The following is a 17,387-nucleotide window of genomic DNA, read 5'->3' on the forward strand; positions in this document are numbered from 1 at the left end:
GTTACCACCAATCCCCTGCCCTCCCCCAAATGTTCAGGGAGACGCCTGATAATGTCTGGGCTGAGATCTTTTATGGAGTTTTAACAGGGGAATTTATTCTGAGAGCGTGAACCTCACAAAACCCCTGGGAATTGGGAAATGGACAGCGGGATGGAAGGAAATGAATGAAGGCAAGAGAAAGGTGGCTGGGTCACAGGACACGCATGCAGTTGTGCCCACCTTTGGCTGTACATCAGTAGATGCTGGAGCAGGGTTAGGAGTACCAGCTCCCAGGAGCCATCACTGGAGAGGCTCATTCAGTCCCTCTAGATAGGGGCCCGCCTATCTAGCAGTCATTCCAAGGCCGCCTGCTTGCATCAGAGAACCTTGGCGTCCCCATATTCTCCTTGAATGACTCCCAGGTGGCATTTTACCCCAAAACGCAGGAGCTCAGGATTCTTTCCTGCTTTTGGTCCTGTGGCCTTTGTCAAGTCATGTAGCTTCTCTGAGCCTTAGTTTCTTTACAAATTTTTTAAAGAATGATGATATTAGAATACTTAATTCATAGTGTTCTGAGGAGGGTTGAATAAGAAGTGCTAAGTCACTTCAGTTGTGTCAGACTCTCTGTGACCCCATAGACTGTAGCGCACCAGGCTCCTCTCTGTCCATGGGATTTTCCCAGGCAGGAATACTGGAGTGGGTTGCCATATCCTACTCCAGGGGATCTTCCCAACCCAGGGATTGACCCACATCTCTTTTGTCTACTGCATTGGCAGGTGGGCTCTTTACCACTAGTGCTACCTGGGAAGCCTTAAATGGGACGAAATGGTCTGAAAACACCTAAGTACTCCTTGCTCATTATATGATACCTTCCCTCCCTCTCTCCCTTCCCCTACCCCTGATATCACTCTCCAAACCTCTGCATTGCCTTCTCACTGTTGAGCTACCAAAGCCAATTCTCTAAGCTGTGGCCATACCCGGGAACCATGTCAAACACTCTGAAGGCAAATAAAAGAGCTTCAGGCTCCAGCTCTAGCTGACCCGTTCCAGCTCTCTGTTCCCAGGCTCTCTCATCCATGAGCCCAGAGCAAGCCTTCCTCCCAGTGTAGGCAAGGCGGGCACAGCCTAGTAGCAGTAGCAGTTCCCTCTCCTCTAGCCTCCTTTCTGGTCTTCCCTCTCCCCACTTCCAGCTCCAGCTACTCATCAAAACCTCAGCACAGAAGCACTGGCTATTCTCAAATCTCTGACCTCACAGGGAAATCCAGTCCCCAGTTGACCAGCACCTGACTGGGTGACACCTGTGTATTCATATGGTGGCCTCGTCATTTCTCTCTTTTCTACTGTCACAACTCTCCCCGCAATCCCCTAGAACTTTTAGGGCAGAGTCACTCTACCTAGAGACCCCTTCTCATGGCGTTACGGAGTTCTGTCCAGTCCTGACACTGAAAGTCTGATTTAAATGGGATACTCACATTTAAATGTGAGATGTGCATACATACTCACAGTGCCTGGAACAGATAAAGCTTTCTCTGAGTATCAGTGTCATCTGATGTACACACAGCACAGCTCTGCAGGAATATGCCCCCACTCACCCCTGCTTCCAGCTTTTTTCTGGTACCTGTTACCACAGGAGCTGAGGATGGAGGTCAGGTTAGGTGCTGGGGAGACACTGGCTGGTGCTCTAAAGGCCACCTCTAGAACTAACAATACAATTTCCCTTTTCCCTGTGGTTTATAGCTTCTGGAGTAATCACTGTAATAACAATATATGTTATTACTGAGCCCTACTAGGCGCCATTCACCATCCAAAGCACACTGCATTCTCAGTTGCTCAGTCACGTCCGATTCTTTGCAACTGTATGGACTGAAGCCTGTCAGGCACCTCTGTCTATGGGATTCTCTGGCAAGAATACTGGAGTGGGTTGCTATTTCCTCCTCCAGGGTATCTTCCCAACCCAGGGAAAAATCCCCCATCTCCTGCATTGCAGGTGGATTCTTTACCATGTGCTTAAATGCACTAATTTATTATTTAAAAATCACTTTAAATACATTAATTTATTTCATCCTCACAGCTCTCTCATAGGAAGAAGCAATCCACGTTCTTACATAAGGAAACTGAGGCACAGAAGGGTAAATTCACTTAACAACGGTCATATCATCGAAGCTGGGGGAACCAGGCTGCAAACCCAGGCTTTTCTGTATTTTTAAAATAATGTCTTGGCCATGCAGGTCCTCATACTTCAGAATGCATCAGAATCACTGGGTGGGCTTTTCAAAAATACAAGGTTCTGATTCAGTAAGTCCGAGTTTGAGCCAGGCCTTTATAACAAGTTCCCCAGAAATGCTGATGCTGGTCCAGGGACCCAAACTTTGAGAATCACAAGATTAGAGCATGAAACCCTAGGCTGCAGGCTCACCCCACCTGGAAAAGGTATATTACTACTAACATCAAGATCCTTCATCCCAGATTCTGAATTTTTAAAATAAAAGCTTTATTGAAATATAATTCACATAACATAATGTTCATCCTTTTAGACTGTACACTTCAGTGGTTTTCAGTATAATTTACAAAGTTAGAGATTCATAAAAAGTATTTTCATTACCCTCAAAAGAACCTCCCAATACCTATTAGAAGTCCCTTCCTTCTTTCACTCCTTAGCATCATGTTTTCAAGTTTCATCCCTGTTGTAGCAGGAATCAGTAGGTACTTCCTCCCTTTTATGGCTCAATAATATTCCATTGTATGGATATACCACTTTCCTTTATCCTTTCATCAGTTGATGGGCATCTGTTTTAACTGTGATGAAGAATGCTGCTATGAACACTCGTGACCACATTTTGGTGAGGACTCAGATTTCAAATTAATTGGGTCTCAGGTAGGGTCCATGTTGTTATTGTTTAAAAGTTCCCCCAGGTGATTCTAATGTGCAGTCAGGCTGAGGATCTCTGGTTTAGAACCTCATTACTCAAGTGTGGGCCATACACCTGCAGCACAGCATCACCTGGGAGCTTATTAGAAATCTGGACTCCTGGGCCCCACCAAGACCTACTGAACCAGAATCCACATTCTAACAGGATTTCTGGGTAACTCTCATGCTCACTGAAGTGTGAAAGGTGTCAGTTTAGGGAGATACTCTGGGTCCTTGACGACCAAGTGTAATACTGTTTCTTTGACAAAATGCACACTAACCCAGACAAGAAATTTATTAGGGATACCTTTATGTCCTGCACAAAATTCCATAGAAAGCTGGGGACAGAGAGTGTCATTTGAGCTTCCACTGTGTCCCTAGTGCCTAGCACTGTCTCAGCCTAAAGCAGGTGTGAGACAGATTCATCAGAAGAACCACCAGGGAGACACTGTAGGGAATCTAGTGTGCTTTCAGGGAATCAGTGTCCAGAAATGGCACATCCCAGTGCTCTGGGGGTGGCAGCACCCAGAACGCATGGCAGGGAGGATGCTCTCAGATGGTGACTGTCTAAGTCTGTGTTGGGGATCCGCAGGGGGTTGGAGCAGGAGGGAGAGTTTCTGTTTCTGGGCTCCGTTCCCAGGCAGCAGATCTCAGAGCCAGGGCTCTCAAACCTGATCGGTGGCCCCGGGCCAGCTGACAACTAGCAGCACATTCATGTGTTAAAAGCATACTGGGGAATTCTTGGCCATGGGGCCTCCCTGTTCTCATGACAGGTGAAGTGCAAAGGAGGAAACAAACCACTCCCAACCCAGGAAACAAGATCAGGGCTTTGTGACATGGATAAATCCAGAGTCAGCCATACAGAGTGAAGACAGAAAGAGAAAAACAAACATCGCATATTAACACATACGTATGAAATCTAGAAAAGTAGAACTGATGAACCTATTTCCAGGGCAGGAATAGAGATGCAGACATAGAGAACAGACTTGTGGCCAAGGAGAGGGTGGGACAAACTGAGAGAATCGCATTGACATATGTACACTACCATGTGTCAAATAGATAGCTAGTGGGAAGCTGCTGTGTGTATAGCAATGGAAGCTCAGCTTGGTGCTCTGCAATCATCTAGAGGGGTGGGACGGGGGGTGACTCAAGAGGGGGTGACTCAAGAGGTGTGTGTGTGTGTGTGTGTGTAGCTGATTCATGTTGTGCAACAGAAACTAACAACATTGTAAAGAAATTATACTTCAATTAAAAAAAAAAAAAAAGATCAGCGCCTTGCTCTGCCGGCCCATATCATGAAGGCCAAAACCATGATCAGCTGGAAGCAGGGCCAGGAAAGGAAGCAGGCAGTGAAGGAAGCTCTGAGCTTCACAGAGTCAGAGCCCTTCAGAAGCAAAGGGACTGGGCTCTGCAACCAACTGGCACTCAGAAAACATTCCCCATTCATGGAGCAGGGAGTCATCATAGTCATAGCAGCAGCTACCACTTATTGATGGTCAGTGTGCCTGGCAGGACTAGACACTGCAGGGCAGGGATTACCAATTGAATTTTACAGATGAAAAATAAAAATAAGGCTCAAAGTGTTCATTGTTTTGTTTCAGGTCACACGACTAGTAAGCAACAGAATCAAGGTTCAAACCCAAGTCTGTTGGCCTCCAAAGCCCATTATTCTTAACATGAGGCCACAGTGATACAAGCAAATCATACGTGAGTCCGAGCTCCCTCCTTTCAACAGATGAGCCAGATGTGGCCAGCCACTGGTTCAAGGTCACACTGCTGGGTCAGGATAAGCTATATCTTTCCTCTTTCTTAAGGAACAGGGATAATTATGGGATAATGGTGGAACACAATGTTTGGGCAAATCTCAGGTCAGGATAAATATTAGGGATTAGAAGTCTCAATGGGAGAGATGGGGTAGCCTGGCAGAGGTGTTGACGCAAGGACCCAGTCAACTCTGTATGGTGCCACCTGTTCTCACAGTTACACTCCTTGGGTCTTCTGAAGCTTCTACAGATGACTGGAAGTGATATCTTTGATATGCCTACTTGGCCCATTCAGTGATAGAATTGTCAGACTACTTTGTTAGCTGCCAGATAATAAGCATACTCCAAATGCCCCAAATGGATTCCTTTGATTGTGGGTTTTCCCGCTTTCTCTCCCCTCTTTTCAATTGTGTTCTTACATTTATTTTACTCCATATACCAACTGACTCTCTCACTCATGATAAAACAATACATGTGCAAAAACTATTCAATGTCCTGAATAATCAGACTGTGGTGATGGTTGCATAAATTGGTGAATTATACTAAAACCACTGAACTTACACATTAAAACAGTTGATTTTATAGTATGTGAGTATTATCTCAATTTTTTTTTTTAATGATTAAAAACAAAAACAAAAATGTGTAGGCTCCAACTAAGACTAAGAGCACCGGACTGTCTGCCTTTCCTTCTCTCTGCTGTCATGTGAATGGAGTGGTCTAGACATGCTGAGTTTTCAGAGGTCATCAGCTATTCTTTGTTTACCAGTCTTCAAACACTGCAGGAGACTCACAGATGCCTTGATGTCTTACTGATATGCATCATCATTCCTAGAAGCACAGCATTTTGTGAATCATCTCATCCAAGCGTTTTCAAATTATGCTCCTGATAGTATCTGCCCAAGACTTGGAAATTCTCATTCCAAACCTGGGAAAGTCATGGGCAAACTCAGACAACTGGTCACCCAACCTCCTGTGGAGCAGTGAGCAATGAGTCAAGGGTCTCTAGTCCCCAGTCCCAACTTGGTCCCCACCAACAGCACAGCTTCTCTATTTTTATCTTTTTTTACATAGGCTTTGTCTACACTTCCTGTGTAAGGAAGAGAGTTCTGTGGCTTAAAAGGGGTTTGAAAAACACTGTTTCAGCCTTCGTTCTCCTGAAGGCCCTTGTAAGCCAAAGCCCAGGATGATCAGAGATTCAGCAGTTTCAGATGAGTCTAATAAGTAAGACTATTTCAGTGTAGGGGGCCAGGGTGGCAGAGTGGAACAAAATCCACCTGGATGAACTCCAGGGGTGAGTGGTGCTGATACCCTAGGCAGGGCTCGCTAGGCTCCTGACTGCGTCCATCACCACTGCTCTTCCAATCAGTAATGATCTCAAAGAGGAGAAGCTAGAACTTACGGAAAAATCCTAAATTTGAACCTCTTTTGAAACCCGAGAGCTTTATGGATGGTTTCTGAAGTTCTATGCAGCACTGACTTTCTACGATCCTAGAAGACCCTGATGGCATTCTACCTACAAACCTTTGGCTCTCATCTCTAAACACTGAAGCCTTCTTACCAGGAATATGTGTGACTCTCTGCCTAAGGTTTATTTTTCTGTTGTTGAGAGCACATACAACCTAACTCAGAGTAAGCCAGAAGTGCTAGAAAGTATTAACTCTACCCTTGTAAGTGTCCCTAAACTAAAATGAATGGGGAATTGGTAGGTAAACAGACCAACCTCTTTGCCAGTCAGTGGAAGAACTTTGAGGCACATTGTGCAGTCTGCTAGGGTTGCCCAGCAGACACAGCTGAGTCCAGTGGCTCACAGTAGTAACTACTCAATATCATGCCCTGTATTTCTTGCTTCCCCTCTCCCTCCTCCACTCCCCTATTGGTACATTCAGTAACCATACCCCATTTGCACTAAGCTCTTCCCAAGGTCTGCTTCTAAGGGGGGCACCAACCAAAAACAGATCCTGTGACATGTTGAATGGAAACAACAATGCCCCTCCCCCCAAAAGCCCATAGCAATTAGGAAACACCCAGTATAAAGTTCAAGACATGGTCAGGCCAACAGTGGTTGGGAGTCACTCTGAACAATGCAACAAATTTATAACTCACTTAAATATAATAAAAAAGGACTATATTAAAAGAAATGAATATGTAGCTGTTTACAAAACATAAAGGACTCCAGAAGTGCTTTTCAAACCTATGATTAAATGAATAACAGTGACTTACTTATAAAAGGCCTGGTTCTCCACCCCACACTTCCAAAGATGCTTGCAGGCAGCTGGTGTTGAAGTATGAAATGCCAACACGGCTTTTTTCTAATAAAATATAACAAAACAATTAAGGGCACATTAAACACAGTTTAAGTTTTTCATATTTTTCTTTTAAGAATTTACCTATTTGTATCCCATGGCATATCAAACAGAATTGAAGTAACTTATGCATTACTATCAGAGAAGGCAATGGCACCCCACTCCAGTACTCTTGCCTGGAAAATCCCATGGATGGAGGAGCCTGGTGGGCTGCAGTCCATGGGGTCACTAGAGTCGGACACGATTGAGTGACTTCACTTTCACTGTTCACTTTCATGCACTGGAGAAGGCAATGGCAACCCACTCCAGTGTTCTTGCCTGGAGAATCCCAGGGACAGCGAAGCCTGGTGGACTGCCGTCTCTGGGGTCGCACAGAGTCGGACACAACTGAAGCGACTTAGCAGCAGCAGCAGCATGCTCTACTATGTACTTAGAAGATGCTAAAATCATATTCCCCCTTCCCTCACCCTTTGCAGATATAACTAACCTCTCCAGGTCCTGTTTTGGATAAAGAACAGCTTCATAATCTTTCTCAACACTCCAGGCATCACCTACCTCTCAATCATACTTGGATGAATTTTAAAATTTGCTCACCGTTCTTGAATAGCTAGTGCTTAAACACTAGGCTCAAGAAAATTGAGAAACTTTCAGACTGAGCTCTGAGGCTCTTCAGTAATGGCCTCCTCTCAAATGATAAACCCAACCTACATGTGGTAACTCCTTGATTTTAAAATTCCCAAGACTTATACTTTTCATAAAACTCTAATCAACACTGGTTGATGTCTATCTTTAAGTACTATTAATTTGTTTCCTAATTTTGTATTCTGGCAATTGATAGAGGTAGGGAGAAGAGCCATTAGCTATTTCTCAAGTCAATGAAAGTTAAAGTGTTAGTATCTCAGTCATGTCTGACTTTTTGTGTCCCCATTGACTGTAGCCCAACAGGCTCCTCTGTCCATGGAATTCTCCAGGCAAGAATACTGAAGTGGGTTGTCATTCCCTTCTCCAGGAGATCTTTTCGACTCAGGGATCAAACCCTGGGTCTCCTGCATTGCAGGTATCTGAGGCACTGGAAAGCCCAAGTCTATCACAACCTAGTTTTTACACAGGGGTATATGGTCAGCAATGTTCACTGGATTAATTCTTAAATGTGTAAACCTGGTGTTATTTACCTCTAAATTTCCGGTATTATCACAAACTTTAACATCATGGTCTTTGGGGGCTACATTACTACAGGCACATGTCATACCTGAAACTTTCTCATGCACAGGCACACCTGCACACACGCATGTACAAACACATGCATGCACACCCGACAATAGACAGTAGAAAAGCAGTTTCTGACCTCCTTCTGGGTGCCAATCACATAAAATGTCTTCCCTTCAAACTTCAATTTGCAGACATCTGGCCTAAGAAAAGAAAATCTCTTTGGGTGAGAAGAAAAACAAAAAGTGGCAGCTAATTAAGGTACCCGCTTTCCCACAGGAATCCATCTGACTCACAAATGCCAAGCGGACAGCAATGAAACAAGATATTATCTTATTGCTGGAGGCCAAATGAGCAGGGAAGAGCCCCCAAGTGAATTCTACAGCAATTTTTTTTCCCAAGAGAGGAAATGTAGGCAGCTCAGAATTGTTTATTTTATTTTTTACAGTTAAGCTGCACCTTTCTTCCAAGGAGCTCTAGAGGTTTCACGAATATTAATGACCAATATTAATTGGCCAACCCACTTTGTGAGGTAGGAAGTATGTAATAGTTATTTCAGATTTGGTTAATGAAACCATATGGATTCACAATATCTGTATCCTTTCACATCCATCTCCAAGACATGCACCACATTTCAAAATTCTCATTTCTGCCCTCCCTGTTTATACATGAACCATTTTGTTAGATAATGAAATGCTCAAAACTATAAGGATACCTTGAGGAACTATAGTCAAAAGACTTGAGGCTTCATTTAAAGGAGATGCTCAGTTAAAATCTACCTGAAATGTAGACCTAAGGTCACCTCCTTGTTAAGAAGATAAGTGTAAAGAGAGGAGGGAATTCTATTTTTATTCCTTTGATCTAATTCCTAGGACAGTGATATGTGCCCCTGTGCTTTTCCTGGGGAAAAAGAACAGTGAGGTCATTTTAAGCTGTGGTGAGGATTTGCAAGAGGGATAAAGTTCAGTGGATGTTCAAAACAAAACAACGCTAGGTTTAACGTGGGAAGAAAATTTATTTTAGTAACATGTACATGGCTGTTACAAATGTGTTCCTAAGCCACGGCTGGAAGAGATGGGGATGACAACATCCCACCAGAAATACCAAGATTTAGAACCTAGAAACAGAAGATCTGGGGACTGTCCATCTCAACTCTTCAGTGGACCTGGGAAGAAACTAAAGCTCCAAGGGGAGAAACTTGCAATCAATATGCACAGGTCTAACCCATGGACTCCAGAGTTGAGTAGTACCTAAGGATCAAACACCCTGCAGGACCCTCAAGCCTTTTGTAATTGTAGGAGAGAATAGGGGAAGCCCTGCCCATGCTCCCTAAAGTCAGAAAATCCTTAGAGAACTTATTCTAGAATGGAGTGAAGGGTGGTTAACATCAGAGCTTCTTTACAAATACTGAAGACACAGAGAAGTAAGTAGGTAACCCACCATGCTATGTATTTATAAAACATCCTAGTTCACAAATCAAGTCACTTTCACACACACTATTTCATTTCCTTCTCCCCCATCTCCTTTCTTTCCTGAAAAGTAGTTGGATATAATGAATGCCGATTTTATGAACAAGTACATTGAGACTCAGACAGTTAAGTGATTTATTAGAGACACACGAAAGTTTGAGAATGTTCATTCTGGAGGAAGAGAGTATGTGGGCACAGATGTGAACTGACAGTACGACATGAATAAAGGCAATGACAGAGTAGGTAGGGAAGATATTTAGGCAAATTAGCGTTCTTAGGAAGAGAAGGCTGATCATAAAAATAGAGCAGAAGGTGTAGGAAGCAAAGTGGACATGAGCTGGTTGATTCTATTCTTGTAGAGAAGGTTTGAAGGGAAGGCAGGTGCTCAGAGAAGAGTGCCAAGAAGCGATGGAGTGGACGGGGACTTGATAAAAAGGTGCTGGAAGAAATCCTGATGCTAAAAGAACCATGAAATGGAGGTTCAGATACGCATGAGAGAGCAATTTCAATCCAGGACTGAGGGTGGATGCCCAGAGGCCCATCAAAAACTTTCGACCCCTAGGGCTCAAGCCAAGAGAGTGAATCCACCACCCAGAGAGACCAGGTGACAAATCTGTCAAGGACCATCAGAGAGGGAATCAAATCAAGCTGAAGCTATGAGCAAGACTAAGCCCTTACAATATTCCAATACACACACAATGTTCAGCTTTCTTCACTCTTTGTGTTTTAAAGTACAGTCAAGATAAGTCCAATTTTTTTGATTTGTCTTTCTTTTTATTTTTTAAATTTTTTTATTGGAGTATAGTTATTTAACAATGTTGTGTTAGTTTCTGCAGACTTCTTCACTCTTTACCAAAACTATTTTGTTCCCTGATTGGACATAGTGGGCACTGCTGGTCCATTCTCCCACGTCCTTATGGACACAATCCATACTTTATTCTTCCTCTAGATCAAGTGTTCATATAGATGATGTTCTCCCCAAGAGGATGAATCTTGATTTGACCAACCTCATCACAGAATTCTACTTCTTGGAAGGATTGGTTTAAGGAGGCACATATGACCCACCCTGCCCAATTACATACACAGGAAGTCTCTTACAGAGCTTCTGAAAAAGCTATCCTTGTCTTCACAGGAGACACATGCAAAGGGCTATTCTCCTTGAGGGTGTTGCCATGGGAAGATCTGACAACTGAAGTTGAATGCATGGCCATTTTACCTGGGGACAAAAGCTACCACCCTGCGACTGCAGAGAAGAAAATGCAAAGGCGCAAGTCCTTCATGATGCTGCCAGGTAGTTAAGTTAAAGGACCATGGGGCTGCCAGACCCCTGGAACTTTTGCTGTCCTCTCATCTGTAAGCCACTGTGAGCATACATTCCTGTTCCTTTGAGTCAGAATCATCTTCACTGGTGCTTTTGGATTACAGAGGGGTGGGTCTGCAGCAAGAATTCAACAGAAGAGAATGAAAAGAAGTGACAGAAATAGAGGGGACCTTGTTGTCTGAGGGAACTTGCACCCTAACCCTGCCCTGAGGCACCCTGTGGTCACCCCTGGTATTTCTTCACCAGGAATCCTGGACACCTTCCCTTTGGAGGCAGAGCCTCTGAGCCTGGGACACACTCCAGGTCTCCTGAGGTCTAGGGAAACCAAGATTGAACTTCATTTATAGATGAATAATCTCTTTGTAAGAAGCTTCAAGGCAGGGAAATGGATCTTAGGCATTCTACCTGGCAGTTCCAAATAGAAAGTCAAAGACTGGGAAAGAAAAACAAGATTAAGAAAAAACAAGAATTATTTTCCAAAGAAGTACTCACCACTTTAACAAATGGATTCTCTTATTTCCCTGGAATACCACAAAGCCTGCAGCGGTGAATCCTAAAAATGTTGTTGTGCCTGTTGAATCCTGAAAAAAAAAAAACAACAACCCAGAAATAAGAACATATTCAATTAAGGAATATCAAATAAAGGGTAAATTATATGCTTATTCATCCTCAGTCTGGGTGAATTTTAGGTTAAGTACAAAGATCATAGCCATAAACTAAGTTTCTAAGATGGGACTTCCAAGGATAGTACCTCTAAAATGTGGGCGAGGGCCAGGAATGTGTAGCTTTTCTATTTGAGGAGTGGACCTCTGCCTCCCCAGAAACCTCCTGGGAAAATACAGGTTACTCCCAAACCACTAGTCTACTTCCAAGTGCCTTATGGGACTACCTGAGTTGTCAGATCTACCATGTCAATAGGAAAACTGTTCTTGGTTGTCATTAGCCCTGAAACCAAAGCCCTGAGCATCTAAACTAACTAGTCAACCCCATATGGGATTTCTGGTAATGTAAAAATAAAGATATGCCTGGAAATGCCTCCTTTGATTCCAGCCTCCAGCAGGAAAACTAAGCATGGATAAATTAAGGCAAAGGAACAACAAGGATAACAACAAAACTCAAGTCAGTCTCCAGGTAATAAATAAAACAGACAGAGAGGATCAGATTTGTGGATAAAATCTAATTCATGAAGTGGAATAATCTAATTTATACCATTAGCAGAAAGAGACATCTGGCAAATACTCTGAAATAATCATGTGGGCAGAGGCAGAAGATGCACATGCCACTGTCAACCAGCCTGCCAGCTCTCTGCCCAGGCTGCACCTTTACATCCCCATGCGACTGGACAACAGGGCATGATGGGGCTCCTCAGGCCCTTCTAAGGTCCAGCCTGAGCTGTGAGCTCTAGTACTGGGGACTTCACCGAATACCATTAGCTGGTCCCACCTGGGTAAAGAAATGTCCCGCTGCTGCTGCTGCTAAGTCGCTTCAGTTGTGTCCGACTCTGTGCGACCCCATAGACGGCAGCCCACCAGGCTCCCCCGTCCCTGGGATTTTCCAGGCAAGAACACTGGAGTGGGCTGCCATTTCCTTCTCCAATGCATGAAAGTGAAAAGTGAAAGTGAAGCCACTCAGTCGTGTCCAATTCTTCGCGACCCCATGGACTGCAGCCCACCAGGCTCCTCCATCCATGGGATTTTCCAGGCAAGAGTACTGGAGTGGGGTGCCATCACCTTCTCCGAAGAAATGTCCTAGTATGACTCAAAAACACACCTTTAAGAGCCTGGTTGATATAAATGCTTAGTTTAGGATTCAGGTTAGTGTCTGGTTTATGTGCAGTGGGTTTAGGATATGAAAAGAACACTGTTTTCATAAAATGCTTCTGAAACACATGTGCTTGAGTACCACGTTGGGAGCTTGTTTAAAAGGCAGGTTCCAGGTTCCCCAAAGATGCTGATCGATGGCTCTGGGGTGGGGCCTGAGTGTTTCTGATACACGTGGTCTTGATCTCCCACTTGAGAGAAAAACTGTCAAGTAATTCAAGTAAAGGAAGAAAGAAAAATATATACTCTAAAGATCAATTAAAAGATTTTCCCTTCCACTTGTGTGTGTGCTATGTTGCTTCAGTCGTGTCCAACGCTTTGCGACCCCATGGACTGTAGCCTGCCAGGCTTCTCTACAATGAGATTCTCTAGGCAAGAATAGTGGGGTGGGTTGCTATGTCCTCCTCCAGAGGATCTTCCCAACCCAGGGATCAAACGCACGTCTGTTACATCTCCCTGCACTGGCAGGTAGGTTCTTTACCACTAGCGCCACCTGGGAAGCCCTTCCTTCTGCTTATCCATTGTTAAAGACTGCATTCTTGCTGGCAATGGCCTTTGCAAACAAACCTGTTAGGATCCCACAACTTCTCAGGGGGTAAAACCATCCAATTGATGGATGAGTGGATGAGCAAGCAATTAGAAGACTCCAATGGAGAAAATCAACTACCCAAACGTATGACTGCAGGACACTGTTGTCCCTTCTCATTAGGGGTGATGGATCAGGCTGTGGGAATATCCTAGAAGGGCTCCTTTAGGCCTGTATACCAATTAACTGTCTTTTGGGTGAAACAATCATTATCTGTCAACCTGTGGAGAGAGGTAGTTACCTTGCATGGATGAGGATCCACCCCATAGGTTTCCAAAGTGTGAGCTTTCAGGAGTAAGTTAAATTCAGCAACAGGTGGGCTCTGCCCTCTGAAATCACACAAGATTCAGGGAGTTAACATGAAAAATAACAGAACCATGGGGTCCCTTCAATCAATAAAATATATTCTTAACTAAATCAAGAGAGAAATCCCTATAGAAATAGTGATCAATAAACTGGTCATTATTCCCCTCACAAGCAGCTTTTGCTAAGAAATCTTAGCCCGTGTTCCTTGGTTAATTGTTCCATAATAAACACACATGTGCTGTAAAGACTCCAGTGACCAGGACAGTTAAATCAAGGTTATCAAGTTACCAATAAGTAGGCCCTTGCAAATCCAATCTTACTACGAACTAAAACTCAGCATCTGTTCTTTCCTACTTATTTCAAAAGATTCTCCAGGATATAGGGCATTTTTTTCTTGTTTGGGGTACAAAGTGTTACACTATCAGCAGCCTAAACAGAGCCATCCAGGAAAGAGGAGCTGTCAACCATTCTATCGGAAAGCCCTGGATTTTGAAAGGAAATCTCAGCCATTTCTAGTCTGAGCTGTGTCCTCCAGGGTGGTAAACAAGGTCTTGGCCCCAGGAAGAGAAAGGGGGCTGCAAATATAGATGGCTGTGAAGTCCTTTCAGGGCTAGCTTCCAAACAAGGATTATGCAGCATTTCAAAGACTCTGCTTTTGACTAACATTAATATCTCACATGTATCATAGAGAATCCAAACCATTCTCCAAGGATAGTAAGTAACCTGAGCAACCAAGAAGAGTTTGCTAACAACAGGAATTCAGGTTTATATTCACAGTAGAACTATACTGCAATATTAATTCTATTTCCATGCATGCCTCTCCCCAAGATGGATTCCCTTCCCACTCCCTCAAGACAGCTAAGAGTCCTTATGCTTCTAATCAAAACAGTATCCCAATTTTCTTCTCTGTGAAGCTTTTCAAGATCTCTTTACTCTGAATATTCACCCTGATACGTCTAAGGAACATCTTTATTCATTTGTCAAGATGAGCACTGTGGTTGTTTAGTCACCAAGTCGTGTCCAACCCTTTTGCAGCCCCATGAACTATACAGCCCCCCAGGCGCCTCTGTTCTTGGGATTTCCCAGGCAAGAATACTGGAGTGGGTTGCCATTTCTTTCTCCAGAGGATCTTCCTGACCCATGGATAGAACCCGTGTCTCCTGCATTGGCAGGCAGATTTTTTACCACTGAGCCACCTGGGAAACCCAAGCACTATAGGGACACTTTTCATCAGACAACTCTTCTTTTTCTAATTTTCCTTCTTTATTTTTGGCTGTGCTGGGTCTTTGTTGCTGCATGATCTGCATTTTTTTAGTTGCGGCGAGTGGGGGGTTGCATTCTTGTGGCAATGCACGGGCTTCTCTCTGCAGTGGTTTCTCTTGTTGTGGAACACAGTCTTTAGACCTCAACAGGCTTCAGTAGTTGCAGCTTCAGCTCTAGAGCACCATGGGCTCAATAGATGTAGAGCATGGGCTTAGCTGCTTCAAGGCATGTGGGGTCTTCCCAGATCAGGGACTGAACCAGTGTCTCCTGCACTGGGAGGCGGATTCTTTACCAGTGAGCTACCAGGGAGGCCCCCAGACAACTCATCTTCGGCCATTTGATTTTTTTCTTCTCTTCACAGTCTCCTTCCTCACCTCAACCACTCTCTCTTGCTTCTCTCTTCTGAGAGACCTTAGTAAATGGATCTTGAAACTCCTAGTATTATCCTCTATGTCTTTTTAAGCTTTCATTCTTTAAATATGCTTTTTATATTACATTCCAAATTATTTCTTTATTCAAGCCTCCAGTTTAATTTCTTCTTCAGCCATGTGCATCCTATTTTTCATTCCATTTATGAGTGATTTTTAAAATATCAATTAAATGTTTCACTTCCAATGTAATATTTACTTGGCTCTTGAAATAGATGCCTGTTCTTGTTTTATGAAATAAATTCTTCTTTCTCCTCTGAGGATATCTACTTGGTTTCTTTTAAAGTCCAATCCCTTTGATTCCATTAATACTACTTTCTTGGTGACCGCCCTTTGGTTTGTTGCATCAGAGTGTCTTATTCAATGAACTGATGTTTCCTTCGTAAGTGTTTGGTGATTCTTGGTTTGATGCTCATCCTTGTATTTTATGTTGTTTAGTACAATGGCCTCCAGAGGGTGTAGGGAAGGGCAGGACATGTCATATGAGAAGAGTATGAGTTAGTAACTTGATTTCAGGCTGAAGACTGTAGTTCCTTCAGGGTATTATCCATACAAGTACCTCCAGCTCAAGCCTGCTATTGCCTATGACTTAGCACAAGGGAACCAATGTTCCAAATGCACCCACCATGATGGCTGCCCCGTTATCTGTTGCCAGAAGTACACAGAACCACTCCTATTCTCTATATGTGTTTGACCTGGATTCCTTCCATTTGTTTCCTATCTTCCAGAGATACCACAGGACTGCTGATGCAAAGATGGTAGTCTTTCTTGCATCTGCTTTCTAATACATTTTCTATTATCCACAGGGACTTGGAGAAGGAAGGGAAGGGAGCCAGAAATGCTACCTTTTTCTTTTAATAGAGGGGATAATCTTTAAATTCATCCTTTACAGAATATATTCCTGAGGGATTAACTCAAACACCTGCTTTAGGAGAGTTGCTGCTGCTGCTAAGTCGCTTCAGTCGTGTCCGACTCTGTGCGAACCCATAGACGGCAGTACACCAGGCTCCCCCGTCCCTGGGATTCTCCAGGCAAGAACACTGGAGTGGGTTGCCATTTCCTTCTCCAATGCATGAAAGTGAAAAGTGAAAGTGAAGTCGCTCAGTCGTGTCCGACCCTCAGCGACCCCATGGACTGCAGCCTTCCAGGCCCCTCTGTCCATGGGATTTTCCAGGTAAGAGTACTGGAGTGGGGTGCCATTGCCTTCTCCTGCTTTAGGAGACTTAAGTCTTTCTAAAGCCTTGCCTGATTTTCTCTTTAGTTTTGGTGTTCTGAAATTTCACTGGGATATATATAAAAGGCGCCTCTTTATTTATTCACCCCGCTCGGCACTATATGACCCTTTCAATCCATCAAATCCATCAGGATCATTTCTTTGATTCTTTTTTTTTCAAGTCATAGTCATAATTATTTTTCTTCTTGACAAAGTAACAAAAGATTCAAGAAAATCACCAAGTATTTTGTTGGAGAAGGGAAAAGGGAATTTCTGAAAGTTTTTTAAAAATATACAGGTATTTCTCTCTTCATAGCTCTCTCATAAGTTCCTGAAGTAAATGCCTATGTTTCACCAGAAAATAAAGCAAATTATTGAATCCAAATATTAGGGGCTTCCTGCCTTCTTACCATGCCCACCCCACCCTCACATACACACTGTCTCTATTCTCTCTCTCTCACTCTTTCATACACTCACTCTACCCCCTGGCGGGGAACAAAGCACAAAGCTGAGCTAACTGGCATGTTCCTAAGCAGCACCCCACTCCAGTGGCCCTCAAAGCAAAACTTCAGCTCAATGACCCAGATGGAGGCCAAAGAGAACCAGGACTAGAGGTAAAGCAGCTGGCTCAGTGCCTCCCACAGCCACAGGCCATCAGCTCTGCTCCGGGAAATCCTGCTGCTTCACATGAAAGCCTCTTACTCTGCCCCATACTAAGAAGAGCTCCTCTGCTCCAGAGAGCTGGCCATTCCCCTTAGTGGTAAACTGTCAGCCTTTTTTGTCTAAGCCGCATACTGGCTTTTTTTTTAATTGGAGGATAAT

At 43.7% G+C, this 17,387-nt stretch overlaps 1 protein-coding gene across 2 annotated transcripts in view; it reads right to left on the reverse strand.

Moving 5' to 3' along the window:
- The window catches only part of FRMD3 (FERM domain containing 3), a 347,210-nt gene that overhangs the window by 82,305 nt on the left and 247,518 nt on the right, over nt 1-17,387 (reverse strand). For both annotated transcript variants that reach the window (XM_061426014.1, XM_061426013.1), the window contains exons 7-10: nt 13,597-13,684; nt 11,442-11,530; nt 8,299-8,362; nt 6,871-6,959 (exon numbers count right to left, since the gene is read on the reverse strand). In XM_061426014.1, the coding sequence (XP_061281998.1) occupies nt 6,871-6,959; nt 8,299-8,362; nt 11,442-11,530; nt 13,597-13,684 (330 nt within the window). The remainder of the gene's footprint in view (nt 1-6,870; nt 6,960-8,298; nt 8,363-11,441; nt 11,531-13,596; nt 13,685-17,387) is intronic.

This window comes from Bos javanicus, chromosome 8 (assembly GCF_032452875.1).
Source record: "Bos javanicus breed banteng chromosome 8, ARS-OSU_banteng_1.0, whole genome shotgun sequence".
Taxonomy (NCBI): Eukaryota; Metazoa; Chordata; class Mammalia; order Artiodactyla; family Bovidae; genus Bos; species Bos javanicus.